The 15,492-nt window shown below is 28.1% G+C and overlaps 2 protein-coding genes and 1 long non-coding RNA gene across 4 annotated transcripts in view; all 3 read left to right on the top strand.

The window, feature by feature from the left end:
• Positions 1-15,492, top strand: part of LOC100205615 (large ribosomal subunit protein eL28) — a 102,451-nt gene that overhangs the window by 47,695 nt on the left and 39,264 nt on the right. The gene's annotated exons all lie outside the window — the stretch shown is intronic.
• On the top strand, positions 7,995-8,669 carry LOC136091973 (uncharacterized). The gene has a single exon (XM_065819693.1). It carries the CDS (start codon positions 7,995-7,997, stop codon positions 8,667-8,669), a length of 675 nt encoding a protein of 224 aa, XP_065675765.1.
• On the top strand, positions 11,899-14,662 carry LOC136092372 (uncharacterized). Its single transcript, XR_010644375.1, has 4 exons — positions 11,899-12,015; positions 13,376-13,483; positions 14,369-14,476; positions 14,555-14,662. It is a non-coding gene; the product is annotated as an uncharacterized LOC136092372 (long non-coding RNA).

The raw sequence follows: 15,492 nt of genomic DNA, 5'->3' as shown, positions 1-15,492 counted from the left end.
TTAAAGGAATAAGCTATCTAATTATATATAGTGCAGCTGTGTAAAATTATTAATAGCCTGTTAACATCAACATTAGTGCGGATGTGGGGGAGGTTCGATTAAGTTACCCTAATACGGTCTTACTCATACTAAACGTATTACTGAACAATAATATATATCACTGTGCTCTCCTGAGACCGCCAGGGTAAATTTTGGTTTACTCTAAATTTTTTGTTTATTTACTATTATTGGGTTAAATAAAGTATTTTAAAATAATTTTCAAAATCTAAACTAAATTTTAAACATTAGATTTTAGATTTAATTAATTAAAATGCCTAAAATAAATTGCGTCATTTTATGATAACATCATTCTATTCAAATTGGTACAAAATGTTGCAATATATATGAAAATAATTATTATTACGGTTAAAAGCACTTATATTTTTTGTCAAAATGGCCGACGAAAAATGTCTAATTTGTGCATGTTGCTTTATTTCCTTTGGAAAAGGATCACATAAACTTATTAAAGAAACTCCCGCAGTAGTGAAGTATTAAAGTAACTCCCGCAGTAGTGAAACTAAACATATGAGCTAAACTAATAGACTGACTCATAGCAAGAACTAAATGTTTAGTTGAGTGTTCCTGTTCCCTGCAAATATATTTTCCTTTTTACAACAAAAATATTGTTATATATAATTAGACAATCACTGCGAGCCCTTAATTTATGATTAATAATTTATCATTTGCGTGTTTTCTGTCGATTTCGTAACGCGATGTATATATATATATATATATATATATATATATATATATATATATATATATATATATATATATATATATATATAAATATATATAAATATATATATATATATGATATATATATATATATATATATATATATATATATATATATATATATATATATATATATCCTAATTTAAATTTTGTTCCTATTAATTTAGCGCTTGTCAAACCAAATGGATTTAATAATTTATTTTGGCTGGTTTGGTTGTGGCTACTCATTTTAGATGTTGAAATGCTGTTTTTATTAAGGTTTAATGAGTGTCACAAGGAGCAAAATTCACTAATTTATTTTACTCAATAGTCTGTCAATACATGAAAAAGAAGACAGTATACTTGCATATGACTTTAAAGAACAATATTCGGAACTTCAAAGCGAAAAGTTTGAGAGTCAATTTCGTTTATCTCTTGATTATGGTAAGAGATGGATTCAAAGTAAACTAACCGGTGTAAAGTTTATTAGAAAAAATTCAGCTTGGCTTGAAAATGATTTTAATACCTCATTAATGAAGGATTGCAAAATTAGGCAACTCAGCAGACCTACATTATCATTTCAAGAATCATCATCAAAAACAAAGAAAAGAAAAGTTGTAACTTTATCAGCTTAAGTTCTTGTGAGTTATTGTTTGCTAAGCTTGTACTACTTGTAGCATACATTGTCAAAGATTTATGGTGGTTGCGAATGCATGGGAACAATATAACTATACAAATTTTAAAAATTCTGTAGGCGCATGTAAAATCTGCTAATTAGAAAAAGTAATTAGTTAAGCTAGAATATACATTTTTTCTACAGGAAAACAAGTTTATCTAGCAACGTGTAATAACACAAGTAAACCATATTAAACTTGCTGCTTAGCAAAATTAGGTATCCATAGCAACTAAATAAAAAATATATTCACTTTTTTAAAAAGTGCGATCTCATATTGGTACTTATGTGAAATTTGGCAAACATAGCACTCGTAAAAATATCTGCAAATACCAAAACTAAATTTTTGCTATCCAAATTTTAGTATCCATAGCAACGAATTAAAAAAATAACACCTTTATAAGAAGCGAAGACATCATATTATTACTCATCCTAATTTTAGTCAATATAGCCCTAATATTAAATTAGTGATGAATTTTGTCCAGTAAAAGTCAATTCGGGCCCACTGTGCAGCCATTACCAATTAGACGCCAGATGTGTCACACTTGTGGACTGTATTTGAATGCTTAGATCTGCTTTCAAGTTACTTTTTTTTATCATGCATGTTTAAAGGGGCACCATGCATGTTTAAAGGCGCGCCTACTTGACGGTACGCCCAGGACGCCATAAAAGCGGCCCTATATATATATATATATATATATATATATATATATATATATATATATATATATATATATATATATATATATATATATATATATATATATATATATATATATATATATATATATATATATATATTGGGTAAAGTAGGGTAATTTCGGCACCCCTTCAAAAAACACCTAAAAATATTTATTTATTGGAATGTTAAAATTATAGTTGGGTATTGTAGCAAGATAAACAATTTTTCTAAAAATATTAGTTTAAACTTTTATTTTTACATTGCAGGTTTGTTAATTTATGATTATTAGGTTTTTCTTAACATTTTTACCTTTTTGAAAATGTCGGATAAATCATTGTTTCTCGGAAATTTTTACCAAAAGTTGTTATTTATTTTATTCAAAAATATAAACTGAATAAAATGCGAGTAACAATAAGATGAAACTCAGAGTATGTTACAAGATATAAAAGTTTACCCAAGGACTGCTCTACGGAGATAATTTCGGCTGATAAATAGTTTTAAATTTCGGCAGTGCCGAATTTGCCGACCTGTTCTTTCTCTGAAAGCAAAATATTCTGGTCGCTACATGTAAAAAAAAAGAAAAACTAAACATTTTAAGTGGACATTCTAATTTTTGTATAGACTTGTTCCATATAACTTAAGAAGTTTAAAAATTTTTAAGTGCCGCTTGGAAACTGCTTATAACTTTAGTCAGAGACAAAAATAGATACAACTTTTTGAAAAGATTTCAAGTGTAAAATATCCGCCACGTTTATACAAATCGAATACCGCAAAGCATTAATTTAGTTTTTACAAACTATTGATAAGGGGTTAACAATTTGTAAAATTAGATGTTTTAAATATAAATACTTAAATTTATGTAATTAAAATTTCATAAACATTATTTAAAAACAGATTTGTTTATAATTGCTGCCAAATGTTGTATTAAAATTACAAAACAGTTTTAACTTAATAAATCTAAAAAATGAAATTTGTTCCCGTTCTTTGTTTACGTTAAAAAATGTTTACTTTTCAAAAACTGTTTACTAAAAAAATGTGTTTTATTTATTTAATTTATTATTATTAAAGTAAATAATGACGAGTAGCAAAAAAACGCAGCATTTTAATCTAGTTCCTAAAAAAGAAATTAAAAATGCTTGCATACTTCATCAAGGAGAAGTTGGTCATAATAATAACGAACTGCGTGGTTTTACTGAAAGTGCGCTTGCGAAAGTGAAGAATGCTCGGTAAGTCACAACCTAAATGTTTAACTCAATTTATTTATTTATATATGCCTAAAACAATGGTACGGAAAAAACAATAAATAGCATGGATTTAATAATAATATTTTTTTTACTTTAGTCAAATTCGAAATGACTTTAAAATCATAAACATTCAACCTGATACGTGCCCAACAACTCTCTTGTTTCATTAAAAATGTTACGATAAGTATGTGAATATAAAAATATTAAATATTCTACAATATCGGAAAAAAGGAACAGAAAAAGAGAGTGTAGGGGTGGATGATGCATCCTCATCTGAGCGCAGAATCTCAGCTCGGAAAAGAAATAGATCAGGTAAATTAAAAAACCCTTAAGTGGGAAATGCAGAACAAGGAAAATTACCCTCAGTTTTCACGTTTTTTATTGCTTTATGAACTACTTCCCAGTGGGCACAGGACCTAAATAAGACATCTTTTGAACGTTCAAAAGACGTCCAAAACGTTCAAAAGACGTTTAAAAGACGTCTTTTATACGTCCTGTGCCCACTGGGTTCAAACTTAAAATAATTCCCTTGTTTCAGGAAAAATTATTGCGGATAAAGAATGTTGCATTTGCTATCGCAAAAAGACTAATAAAGGTAGGAACGGATATGAAACGCTTACAAAATGCGCAGCGGTAAGTGCAGCAAACGTGTTAAAAGAAAACGCTGTAAGTAAAGCTGAAATCCCTTGACTCATAGCTAGTACATCGAGCACAGAATGGTAAACCATAATTTCCTTAAAGTTTTGTTATCATTAATTTTGTTACCTTAACTATACAAGACCCCTGTTTAACTACCTAATCACACCTAAAAGGATACCAGAACATATCCACACACATTAGCTACCTTCATGCTATTAACTCATCGCCTACAAACTTGAGCACAGTGCTTGAAGTTCTGTTCCAGTCAAAAGCTAAAGCCAAGAATCATGGTCTCTCAGAGACTGACGTTGTAATGGATCAAGTTATATATGCAAAAGCGATGGAAATCCTGATGAACCCTAATCATATTGATCTTAAAAGATTTATTGTCCTCCGAATGGGTGCATTTCATACATCTTATATTTTTCTAGCTGTTATTGGCAAAAGATTTAATGATGCCGGATTACAAGACTGGATAATTGAAGCTGATATAGCCGGTGGGTGGTTTCTTTGCCTTCTTGGGTTTTATTGGTGTTGTGTTATGTAGCGAATAGTCCAGCAGATTATTTTTGACCGAAGGTGGTTAAAGTGCTGAAGATATTTTTTATTTATTTTTTAGGTAAAAGTTCATTGGAGCGTATTTTGAAGGGAAAGCAATATAACCGTGCCGTTCGAATTTTTCAATATCTGTTTAATGCACAAACTCAGCTGAGGATAAAACATTTTGAAAGTTGGTTAGTTGAAAATAATCTTTCCTCGTTGAATCACATCTCTTCCTCACCTGAATTCGTAAACCGTTAAGGAGGTAAATAAGTTTGCCTTAATATGCTTCATGTCTGTGAATTTTTTTTTTGTCACCTCCTCAAGACCGAGAAGACCACTACAGTCGGGGAGGCTACTTTTATGGTTATAACCTTCTCTCAACTCTATAACTCGGAAACACAAACCTCGACGAACAAGGCTGCTGTGCGGAGAAATAAGTTGATCGCGGTACTACCAGGGACGTGGTGGGGATCAAACTCGGAACTTCTCGCTTATGAGGCAAGTGCTCTATTACTACACTACTACCGCATTCAGTTTATATAGTTAATTCAATTTAATGATGATATTAAAATCATACTTTGATTATTTCTAGGCGAATTATGACAATTTGAAATCCTTGTTTGATGACGATTTCTTCAAAACTTTAGATAATTACTCAAATATGTTAAATGATACTGATATTTCCGGACCAACTTTCGCTCTTTGGTTTTCCCTTATTGAAATATTAATTATTTTTTTTTTGCTTTGTTTCTTTCAACGAAGGTTGGTAACTGGACTCTTCATTTAGAGGGAACACACCAAATACTACCGTAGTTATATGCATATGATCGTCCAAATTATTCTCGCTTTTTAACTTTCTATTTGACCGAAATTATGCAAACTCCTAAAACTCATCTAAGTATTTACTAACAGCTTATGTAAGCTTGTACTCCAAATTATTTTGTTTGGATTTCTACAAGTTTTAGTTTTAAAAATAGCTTCAAATTAAATCTTTATAATTTATTATCTTTTTGACTGGAAACTTCTCCGTAAGAAGAACGAGCGGTACGTTTAACAAAGTTCCATCTGACCAATGCATTGAACCATAGCCTACTGTTATTATAACAGTAGGCCATGATTGAACAAACTATAAATCGTGATCAGAAATGCCAAGAAGGAAGAAAAGGTTATAGTAAATCTTGATCAACTTATGGTTGAATGGATGCTCATTCCACCTGCTCCAGAAGATGTTTTACAGTTAATTTCCTGTGCATGTAAAAAGTCAAAATTTGAAACACGGGTTTGTCTTTGTCGATCACACTGATTGAATTGTACGAATTTGTGCAACTGTTCGTCTTGTGAAAACACAAATGGTTGGGACGACACTTTAACAGAATATTATTCGACTCATTCCTATGCAATTTCAGGATTTTCTGAAACTGTTTGAATATCTATTTATTATATTTATATATATATATATATATATATATATATATATATATATATATATATATATATATATATATATATATATATATATATATATATATGTAAAGGGGCTCACACAAAGACTTCATGATACCCGGGGTAGATCATTAAAAATTTACTGAAAGCCTCTACCTTAGCATCACTAAAATAAAAATAATAAGAATAATAAAACACTTCTAGTATTTTTTGTCCACTAATGATGCCCCATATACGTGCTGCCTAGGGGAAACTGACCCAGATCACCCAAACACTGTGCGCCCCTGTATATGTATATATATATATATATATATATATATATATATATATATATATATATATATATATATATATATATATATATATATATATATATATATATATATATATATATATATATAAATATATATATATATATATATATATATACATATACTGTTTATGCTATGTATATATATATATATATATATATATATACATATACTGCATACGTTATGTATATATACATATACATATACTGTATATGTTATGCTTATATATATATATATGTATATACATAAACTGTATATGCTATGTATATATATATATATATATATATATATACATATATGTATATATATATATATATATATATATATATATATATATATATATATATATATATATGTACGCACACAAACACACACGCATGCAAAAAAATCGAAAATGTATTTATACTTGATGTATGAATGAAATCATCAATCAAGAACTTTGTCTCTTGTAATATTTTCCCTCTTAAAAATCTATTCACGAAATTTTATTTTAGGAAGAATTTACCTTTCGTTTAACGTAAATATATATTTGAAAAAACGATTAGCGTGACGTCATCAGTACCAAGTAAGGGCCCAAATTTGACCTTTTAAGCACTTTTAGAAAGGCACGTAAAGTTTTTCTCACTCAAGACATCAACCTTAAACTATTTAATTAGTTTTTGTAATGTCCCCTTCATTTCCAACAAAAAATTACACGTAGCGTCCAGACTTAAATGGAAATAAGCGTTTGAAATATTATGCATAGAAGAAGTTGACTTTAGTAATTCAGATAATAATAAACGAGTTAGTAAAAAAGTGTATTCGTTAGTGTCTGTGTGAAACTTAATATAATAATAGTTCACCACAATATAAATTAAATTTATGTCATATTTAATAATATGTATATAATAAATTAATGAATTATTATATACAATAATATATATATATATATATATATATATATATATATATATATATATATATATATATATATATATATATTTATATATATATATATATATATATATATATATATATGTATATATATATATATATATAATCATTTAATTATTGCATATATATTTTGTTATATATATACATTATTATATATATTATATGTCATAAAATTAATTTATATTGTGTATTTTGTTATTAAAATATTATTAATAATATATTTGTAATAAATGTATAATATGTATATATATATATATATATATATATATATATATATATATATATATATATATATATATACATATATAAAGGGTGTTTTATTTAGAGGTATAGAACTTTAAGTTGGCATTACTGTTCAAGATGGCGACCGATTTAACAGGTGACAAGTGATTTATTCTCAGTTTGGTTTGGCAATTCATCATGAATAGACTCACGCCTGAACAACGCTTGCAAATAGTTCAATTTTATTTCGAAAATAATGGTTCTGTGCGGAATACGTATCGCGCTCTACGTCCATTTTATCCTCGACAAAATCATCCATCAGAGCAGTTAATTCGATTAACCATGGCACGTTTTCGCACCACGTTTACTCTTATTGATAACTCGCATTCCCAGAGACGCCGTACGGTGCGTACAGAAGAAGCTATTGCTGCTGTAGAGCGTAGCATTGCGGAAGACCCGAATGAGTCTATCCGCCATCGAGCACAGGAATAGATCTGTGTCCATCCACTGTATGGAAGATTTTGCGGAAGCAAAATCTTCCATATGGTATGCGTGCTTACAAAATCCAACTCGTGCAAGAATTGAAGCCAAACGATCATCAAGCAAGGCGTAGATTCGTCGAATGGGCCCAAAACGAGATTGCCGTTGTTCCCGATTTTCATAAGCGAATTTTCTTTAGCGATGAAGCGCACTTCTGGTTGAATGGTTACGTCAACAAACAAAACTGCCGCATTTGGAGTGAAGATAATACTCAAGTGTATGTCAAAACACCGTTACATCCAAAAAAAATGACTGTTTGGTGCGCTTTATGGGCTGGTGGAATCATTGGTCCGTACTTCTTCAAAAATGATGATGGCCAGAACGTTACAGTCAATGGTGATAGGTATAGAGCCATGATTACAAACTTTTTCATTCCTGAATTGAACAACCATGATGTCCAGGAGCTGTGGTTTCAACAAGACGGCGCAACATGTCACACAGCTCGTGCCACAATCGATTTATTGAAAGACACGTTTGGTGACCGCCTAATTTCACGTTTTGGACCTGTGAATTGGCCTCCAAGATCTTGTGATTTAACACCGCTAGACTACTTTCTGTGGGGCTATGTAAAGTCATTGGTCTATGCGGATAAGCCACAAACGCTTGACCATTTGGAAGACAACATTCGCCGTGTTATTGCCGATATACGGCCACAAATGTTGGAAAAAGTCATCGAAAATTAGACGTCCAGATTGGACTACATCCGAGCCAGCCGTGGCGGTCATATGCCAGAAATTATATTTAAAATGTAATGCCACAAGATTATCTTTCTAATAAAAAAAAATTCTTGTCAATCGAATAACCCATCGTTGTTTTATTGCAATTTAAAGTTCTATACCTCTAAAAAAAACACCCTTTTATATGTGTATATAAATATATATATATATATTTATATATATATATATATATATATATATATATATATATATATATATATATATATATATATATGTGTGTGTATATAAATATATATATATATATATGTGTGTGTATATAAATATATATATATATATATATACATATATATATGTGTATATAAATATATATATATATATATATATATATATATATATATATATATATATATATATATATATATATATATATATATATATATATGTGTGTGTGTATATAAATATATATATATATATGTGTGTGTATATAAATATATATATATATATATATATATATAAATATATATATGTGTATATAAATATATATATATATATATATATATATATATATATATATATATATATATATATGTGTGTATATAAATACAAATATATATATATGTGTGTGTATATAAATATATATATATATATATAAACATTATTTTACAGCATCATGTAATGGGTTCAAAACGTGTAAAATATGGTAATTGGTTAAATGAATCGTTAAAACTAGCAGTAAATGCAGTTTTAGTTGATGGTTGCTCGAAATATTCTGCTGCTAAACAATATAAAATACCAAGGCAAATACTACATAACTATATAAAACGAGCGTTTGTTAAGTGCAGGACACCCAACAACACTTTCAGCTTTTCAAGAAAAAGAGCTTGTAGAAGTTCTTCTGACCATGTCACAGAGATTATTTGGTCTGTCTCCAAAATATGTGAAACAAATGATATTTCAGTTTTGTGAAGAAAATGGGATTATTCACAAGTTTAATAGTGCAACTAAGTCAACAGGAAAAGAATGGTTTAGGTTTTTTTTTTGAAACATCATAATAAACTCTCCATGAGAGTTGCTGAATCAACATCATTACATCGAGCCATTGATTTAATAGAATAAAAGTTAATCGTTTTTATTATGAACTAGAAAAAATAATGTTTAATGCTAACGGAATGCAGATTATTCCACCATCAAACTTATTCAACATAAGTCCAACAGCTTTTCCTGGTTTATGGCACATAGAAAATCCAGACGAATCTGGATTGTCTATGTGCCATAAACCAGGAAAAGCGGTTGCCCTGAAGGGAAAACATAGAGTTTATGGCTTAACAAGCTCCCATAGAGGAAAAACAATCACAATAGTTTGTTGCCAATCAGCAAGCGTAGTTTTTGTCCTTCCAATGTTGATTAATCCACGTATTCGAGTAAGAACTAAATTTTTAGATAAAGCCCCAGTTGGTTCTATTTCTGGCGGCAGCAAAAATGGGTGGATAACAACTGATTTGTTTGAAAAATGGTTTGATCATTTTATAAAAGCAGTCCAGCCACAGTAAAGAAACCAACCATTTCTTTTAATTTTAGATGGACATTTAAGTCATAAAAAAAATCTTAGTGTTATTATAAAAGCTTGCGAGACAAAAGTTATTATATTATCACTGCAATCCAACTGCACGCACAAACTGCTACCATTTGATGTTTCATTTTTTTAAAAGCCTCAAAATATTCTATGATCAAGAAGTTGGTACTTGGCTTCATCACCATCCAGGTCGTCCTGTAACTGAATTAGAGGTTAGTGTATTATTCGGAATAGCTTATGGAAAAGCTGCAACTGTTCAAAATTGTCAGTCAGGGTTTAAAAAATGTGGAATATATCCATTTGATAGTAATGTGTTTACTGAAGAAGACTTTGCTGCAGCTTAGGCTACTGATCACTTGTATGTTGTATCAAAAATTTCAAAACAAAATATTACCTCTGAAATGCACCCTACCCTCGACAATGGGTTAGACTCTGCTAAAGATTTAGATCATATTGATTTTGTCACAGAATATGTTATTGCTTCTCAAAAAGGTAAATCATTTTAAAAGATGTATTATTTTTACCATCTTCCAGCATTTATTTAAAACACAAATGTAATTTTTTTTAAATCAAGCAAAATGATAATTTTTCTGTTGTTTTATTAACCTAAAAAAAAGTTTCTTAAAATAATAGTTCAAATTTTTTTTCAACTGTTTTTTAACTTTCTTAAATAAATCTCTTTTTATAAAGTTTTCTTTGAATTTTGTATTTTATTTTTCTATGTTTAACTATTAAAGTTATGTAAAATATTATTTTATTAACTTCATCATAGCTTATAAACATGAATTCTTATTTAAACAGAATTTAGAAATAATCATTGAAATCATAGAAATTAGTAATCATTTTATTTATAATTTTAATTTGGAAGCACATTTTTCTAAAGTTTCTGTCTTGAGTGATATATTCATACTTTAATAAAATAGGTGGTTCAAAAATTATTATTCTTTGCAATTGCAACGCCCTTAATTAAATGCCAATTTGGTGAAACAAATTCCATTTAAGAGACAATTACTTTATACAGTACAGATTCATAGCTGTTTATAATATTTTAATTATATTAATGTGTTTTTAACAAACGTCCTTATTTTCTTAAGTATGCCAAATTTACCGTATCATTGTGCCGAGATTACCATACTAGGTCGCTAATTTCGTCGTTTTTTTGAGTATTTTGTAAAACAAATTTTGCATAAAACTTTGTAAATTTGAAACAATTTTTTAACTACTATTATTTTTTTTTGTTATTCACCTCCTCCGAGAAGGCCACTACAGATGAGGAGGCTACATAATAGTGGATATATCGAACCCGGAACCTCTTGCTTATGAAGCGAGCGCTTTACCACTACACCACTACCGCATTTAATAGATATATCTGCAGGGCATCGATATGCATGATTTTTTAACGTTATTAAAGCAACCATTGTCTATAATCAACAAAATAGCTTAATACGCCGAAATTACCCTTCTTTACTCTCTCTATATATATGTGTGTATATATATATTATATATTATATATATATATATATATATATATATATATATATATATATATATATATATATATATATATATATATATATATATATATATATATATATATATATACATATATAGCGGATATGTGATTCCTAACTTTTTAAATGTCTATATTTAACAATTTAAAATTTATTTTAGTTTGTAAACCAGTTAACTGTTTGGTTAATCCCTGCATATTTCACAAATGTCCCGCCGGATCTCAATGTATACCAAATTATTGTAATGGTTGTAACGCAGAATGCAAACGTAGGTATTGTATTGGAAAAAAAGCAACAAAAAATAATAATGATTTTCGTTTAATTACATTTCTTGTTTTTTTAAATACTGTTTAGTCACTATCAATATTTAACTGACCAACCCAAATTAAAAAATAAAAAAATTAGCATAAACTATAAGCATAAATTAGCGTTAATAACTTTGAAGTCCGGGTTGTAACACGTAAAATTTACGTTATGAACTTTAAAACCGTTAAATTTCGGTAGCTTTTCATTTCTTTATAATTCACATAAGTTTCTTGATTGACAACAAATTCAGATGGTCACTTACCATTATACTTTAAAAATCTTGGGTATAGTTAAGAACTTGGCAGGATGCTATCTATATGGTCATTATTAAAAGTGCCATTTATTAGAAAAAAAAGTCATTGTAACAAGACCAGGCTAAATGCATAAAAAGACAAGCAGACCTAGACAAAAAACTATCAATATTATTAACATTAAAGTTTATTTATTTCCTTATCTAATTATGCTTACTTATTTTTGACTTATTTAATGTGTGTCTGTATACGAATTTTTAAATATTTTCTTTTTTTTTAATATTTATTCTTAAATAGGTTTTTTAACAACTTGAATATTTTAAACTACTCTAGTTGACTTATACTTTTCCTTAAATTCATATTTTAGGTTTCAGGTATTGTTTAGCAGAAACATAACAAATAAAATTAATAAATTTGATGGTCTCTTGTGAGCATAGAAAATGTAACAATAAATTGTGTAAACATACAAAACTGAGAAGTTATTGGTCAAAATTAGAAATGGCAAGATTTATGCAACAGTGCACAATCAATAGTACCTGTACAAATGGTATTGTTTTTAACTTGAAGTTAAAGATTTTCCTTAAAAATACGACTCATACAATATCTTAACACTAAATAATTGAACTTCTTGCCACACATTTCTATTAACTATAAATATATATAACTAGCCTGGTTGTTTTACTAGATGAATTAGGCGGTGTAAAAAAAGTTGTAACTGATTAATCGGATTATTATAGTTTAAAGAACTAAGTTGATCTGAATCTTCCATGTGCCATGGTTTTTGTTTGCTAATATCATTCTTTCAAAGTTTAAACTTTTTTTTCAACAGCACTATTATCTATTTTGTTTTGATAAACAACTTTTTTTTCTCTTTTACTTTTTTTACCTTATTTTTTTAGGTTATTTTAAGAACTTTACCAATATTTTACATTAAGTTTTGATTTTTAATTAAATTTTATTTACTATAATCCATTTTGTTTCTAAATACATTTAAACTTTTTTAGTAGCTTTGTGAGCTTTGATGTCTCGTTTTTTTAAATTCCTCTTTAAAAATTTTAAATTTTTTTTTAGCTTGTGATCCAGTTAACTGTTTAGTTAATCCCTGCAAATTTCATGAATGTTCTGCTGGTTCTCAATGTATACCAAATTATTGTAATGGTTGTAACGCAGTGTGCAAACGTGGGTACTTTTATTGGAAATTATGTTTGTTTTTTCCATGCTTTATATAAGGTTACTTTCTATATATATATGTTTGTGTGCCACAAAATTTGAAATCAATTTTTGAAAGCTTTTTTCTCAACCAATTTTGCTCAAATTTTGCACACTTAATCATTTTCGATGACAATACAAGGAAATGGAAAAATTTGACCAAAGAAAGTTAATTAAGTTAACAAAAATTTAATTTGTATTTCCCCATACATTTTATTTATTTGATATGAATTGCGTATTACGTCACAAAAATCGTTGATTTGCAAATTATTTGCAGTTTCGAAGACATTAAAGCGCAGCGATTCAAAACCTATTGTTTTTTAAGTCTTACGTTATTAAGTTAAAAAACAAAAATTTAAAACGCGCTACTTTTTCTTCCATGCTTTATATAAGGTTACTTTCTATATATATATATGTTTGTGTGCCACAAAATTTGAAATCAATTTTTGAAAGCTTTTTTCTCAACCAATTTTGCTCAAATTTTGCACACTTAATCATTTTCGATGACAATACAAGGAAATGGAAAAATTTGACCAAAGAAAGTTAATTAAGTTAACAAAAATTTAATTTGTATTTCCCCATAAGAACACTGAATTAATAAAAAAAAAAATTTAAAAAGGTAACAGTAATTTTTCCTTCTACAAAAGATAACAAAAAAAGAATTTCTAGGCCCAATAGAATTCTGCTTGCATAAAGCATGGATTTGAAAAAAGAATTTTTTTTTGATTTACTACTTTTAATTATAACGTTTTGTTAATATGTGTAAACAGTGTAATAATGCTCAAAAACTATTAATTTTCTTATTACTTTTTCTTATTAAAATCTTTTATCTTTTTTTAACTTTTTTTATTTTAGCTTGTAAAATTTTTAATTGTTTTGTTGACCCTTGCAAATTTCATTCTTGTCCTGCTGGTTCACAATGTATCTCAAATTACTGTAACGGTTGCAACGCAGTGTGCAAGCGTAAGTGTTTTTTTACTAAAGAAAATAATCAAAACAGATTTCAATTTACTTTAAATTTCACTTTTCTTTTTCTTTTAGCTTGTGTTAACAGTGCTTGCCTAATAGATCCCTGTTTAAATCATAATTGCACCTCTGGTTTTAAATGCATCTCGAATTACTGTAATGGTTGCAACGCTAAATGCACAAGTAGGTGTTATTATTAATACTTAAATTAAATAAAAAAATTCAAGAGATAGCAATATAAAAGTTTATTTTTAAATTGATTTTAAAGCTCCTAACCACAGATTGTGTGCTATGAACATAACTGTGTGCAATAAGTATAATATATAAAATTCTAGATCATTTTCAACTACTTTTAGATCATTATTAGATGCTCTGATTTTCTGCTCAAAATCCATTTCTGAAATATTAAAAACATTAACTCAAATTTAAATTCTTCTATTAGAATGTTATGTTTTGTTTTATCCTTAAACTCTAGTGATTCCATTTTTACCATTTTAGCGTATTTTTTAATGAACTTCTTAAATTTGTTCCTAAATAAATAATGAAAAAAATTATTTTACTAATAACATTTACAGTTAAGCTAACAAAAAATGAGTACTAAATGAAAAAATAATCATTATTTTAAAGGTTAATAATTACCTTACTTGAGCTCCTTTCTGAATATAATCTCCAAAACCTGCTTTGATCCATACAGAAATAACAAACTCCTTTAAAACACACACGTTCAAATCCAAGTTGTTTTTGTGGACACGCAGTGTGAAACTTTGACGGCCTGAATCTGTTGCTTTTTTCAGAGTTTAAAAATAGGTAATATCTCAACACGTTTCCCACAGAAGGTAGTTGGTTTGTGGGCAATTTGTTTATAGGATAATTAAGAAGGTAAACAGTTCTTCTAGGACTAATAGAGCAGCTGTATTTTTTCTTTGCACCATGCTTTATTTTCGTTTTTGAACATTCCGCGTTAAAAACAAATAAAAATTGATATTGTGAACACTTCTGCACTGATTAAAATT

This window comes from Hydra vulgaris, chromosome 15 (genome assembly GCF_038396675.1).
Source record: "Hydra vulgaris chromosome 15, alternate assembly HydraT2T_AEP".
NCBI lineage: Eukaryota > Metazoa > Cnidaria > Hydrozoa > Anthoathecata > Hydridae > Hydra > Hydra vulgaris.
This window is presented reverse-complemented; position numbering and strand designations above follow the sequence as displayed.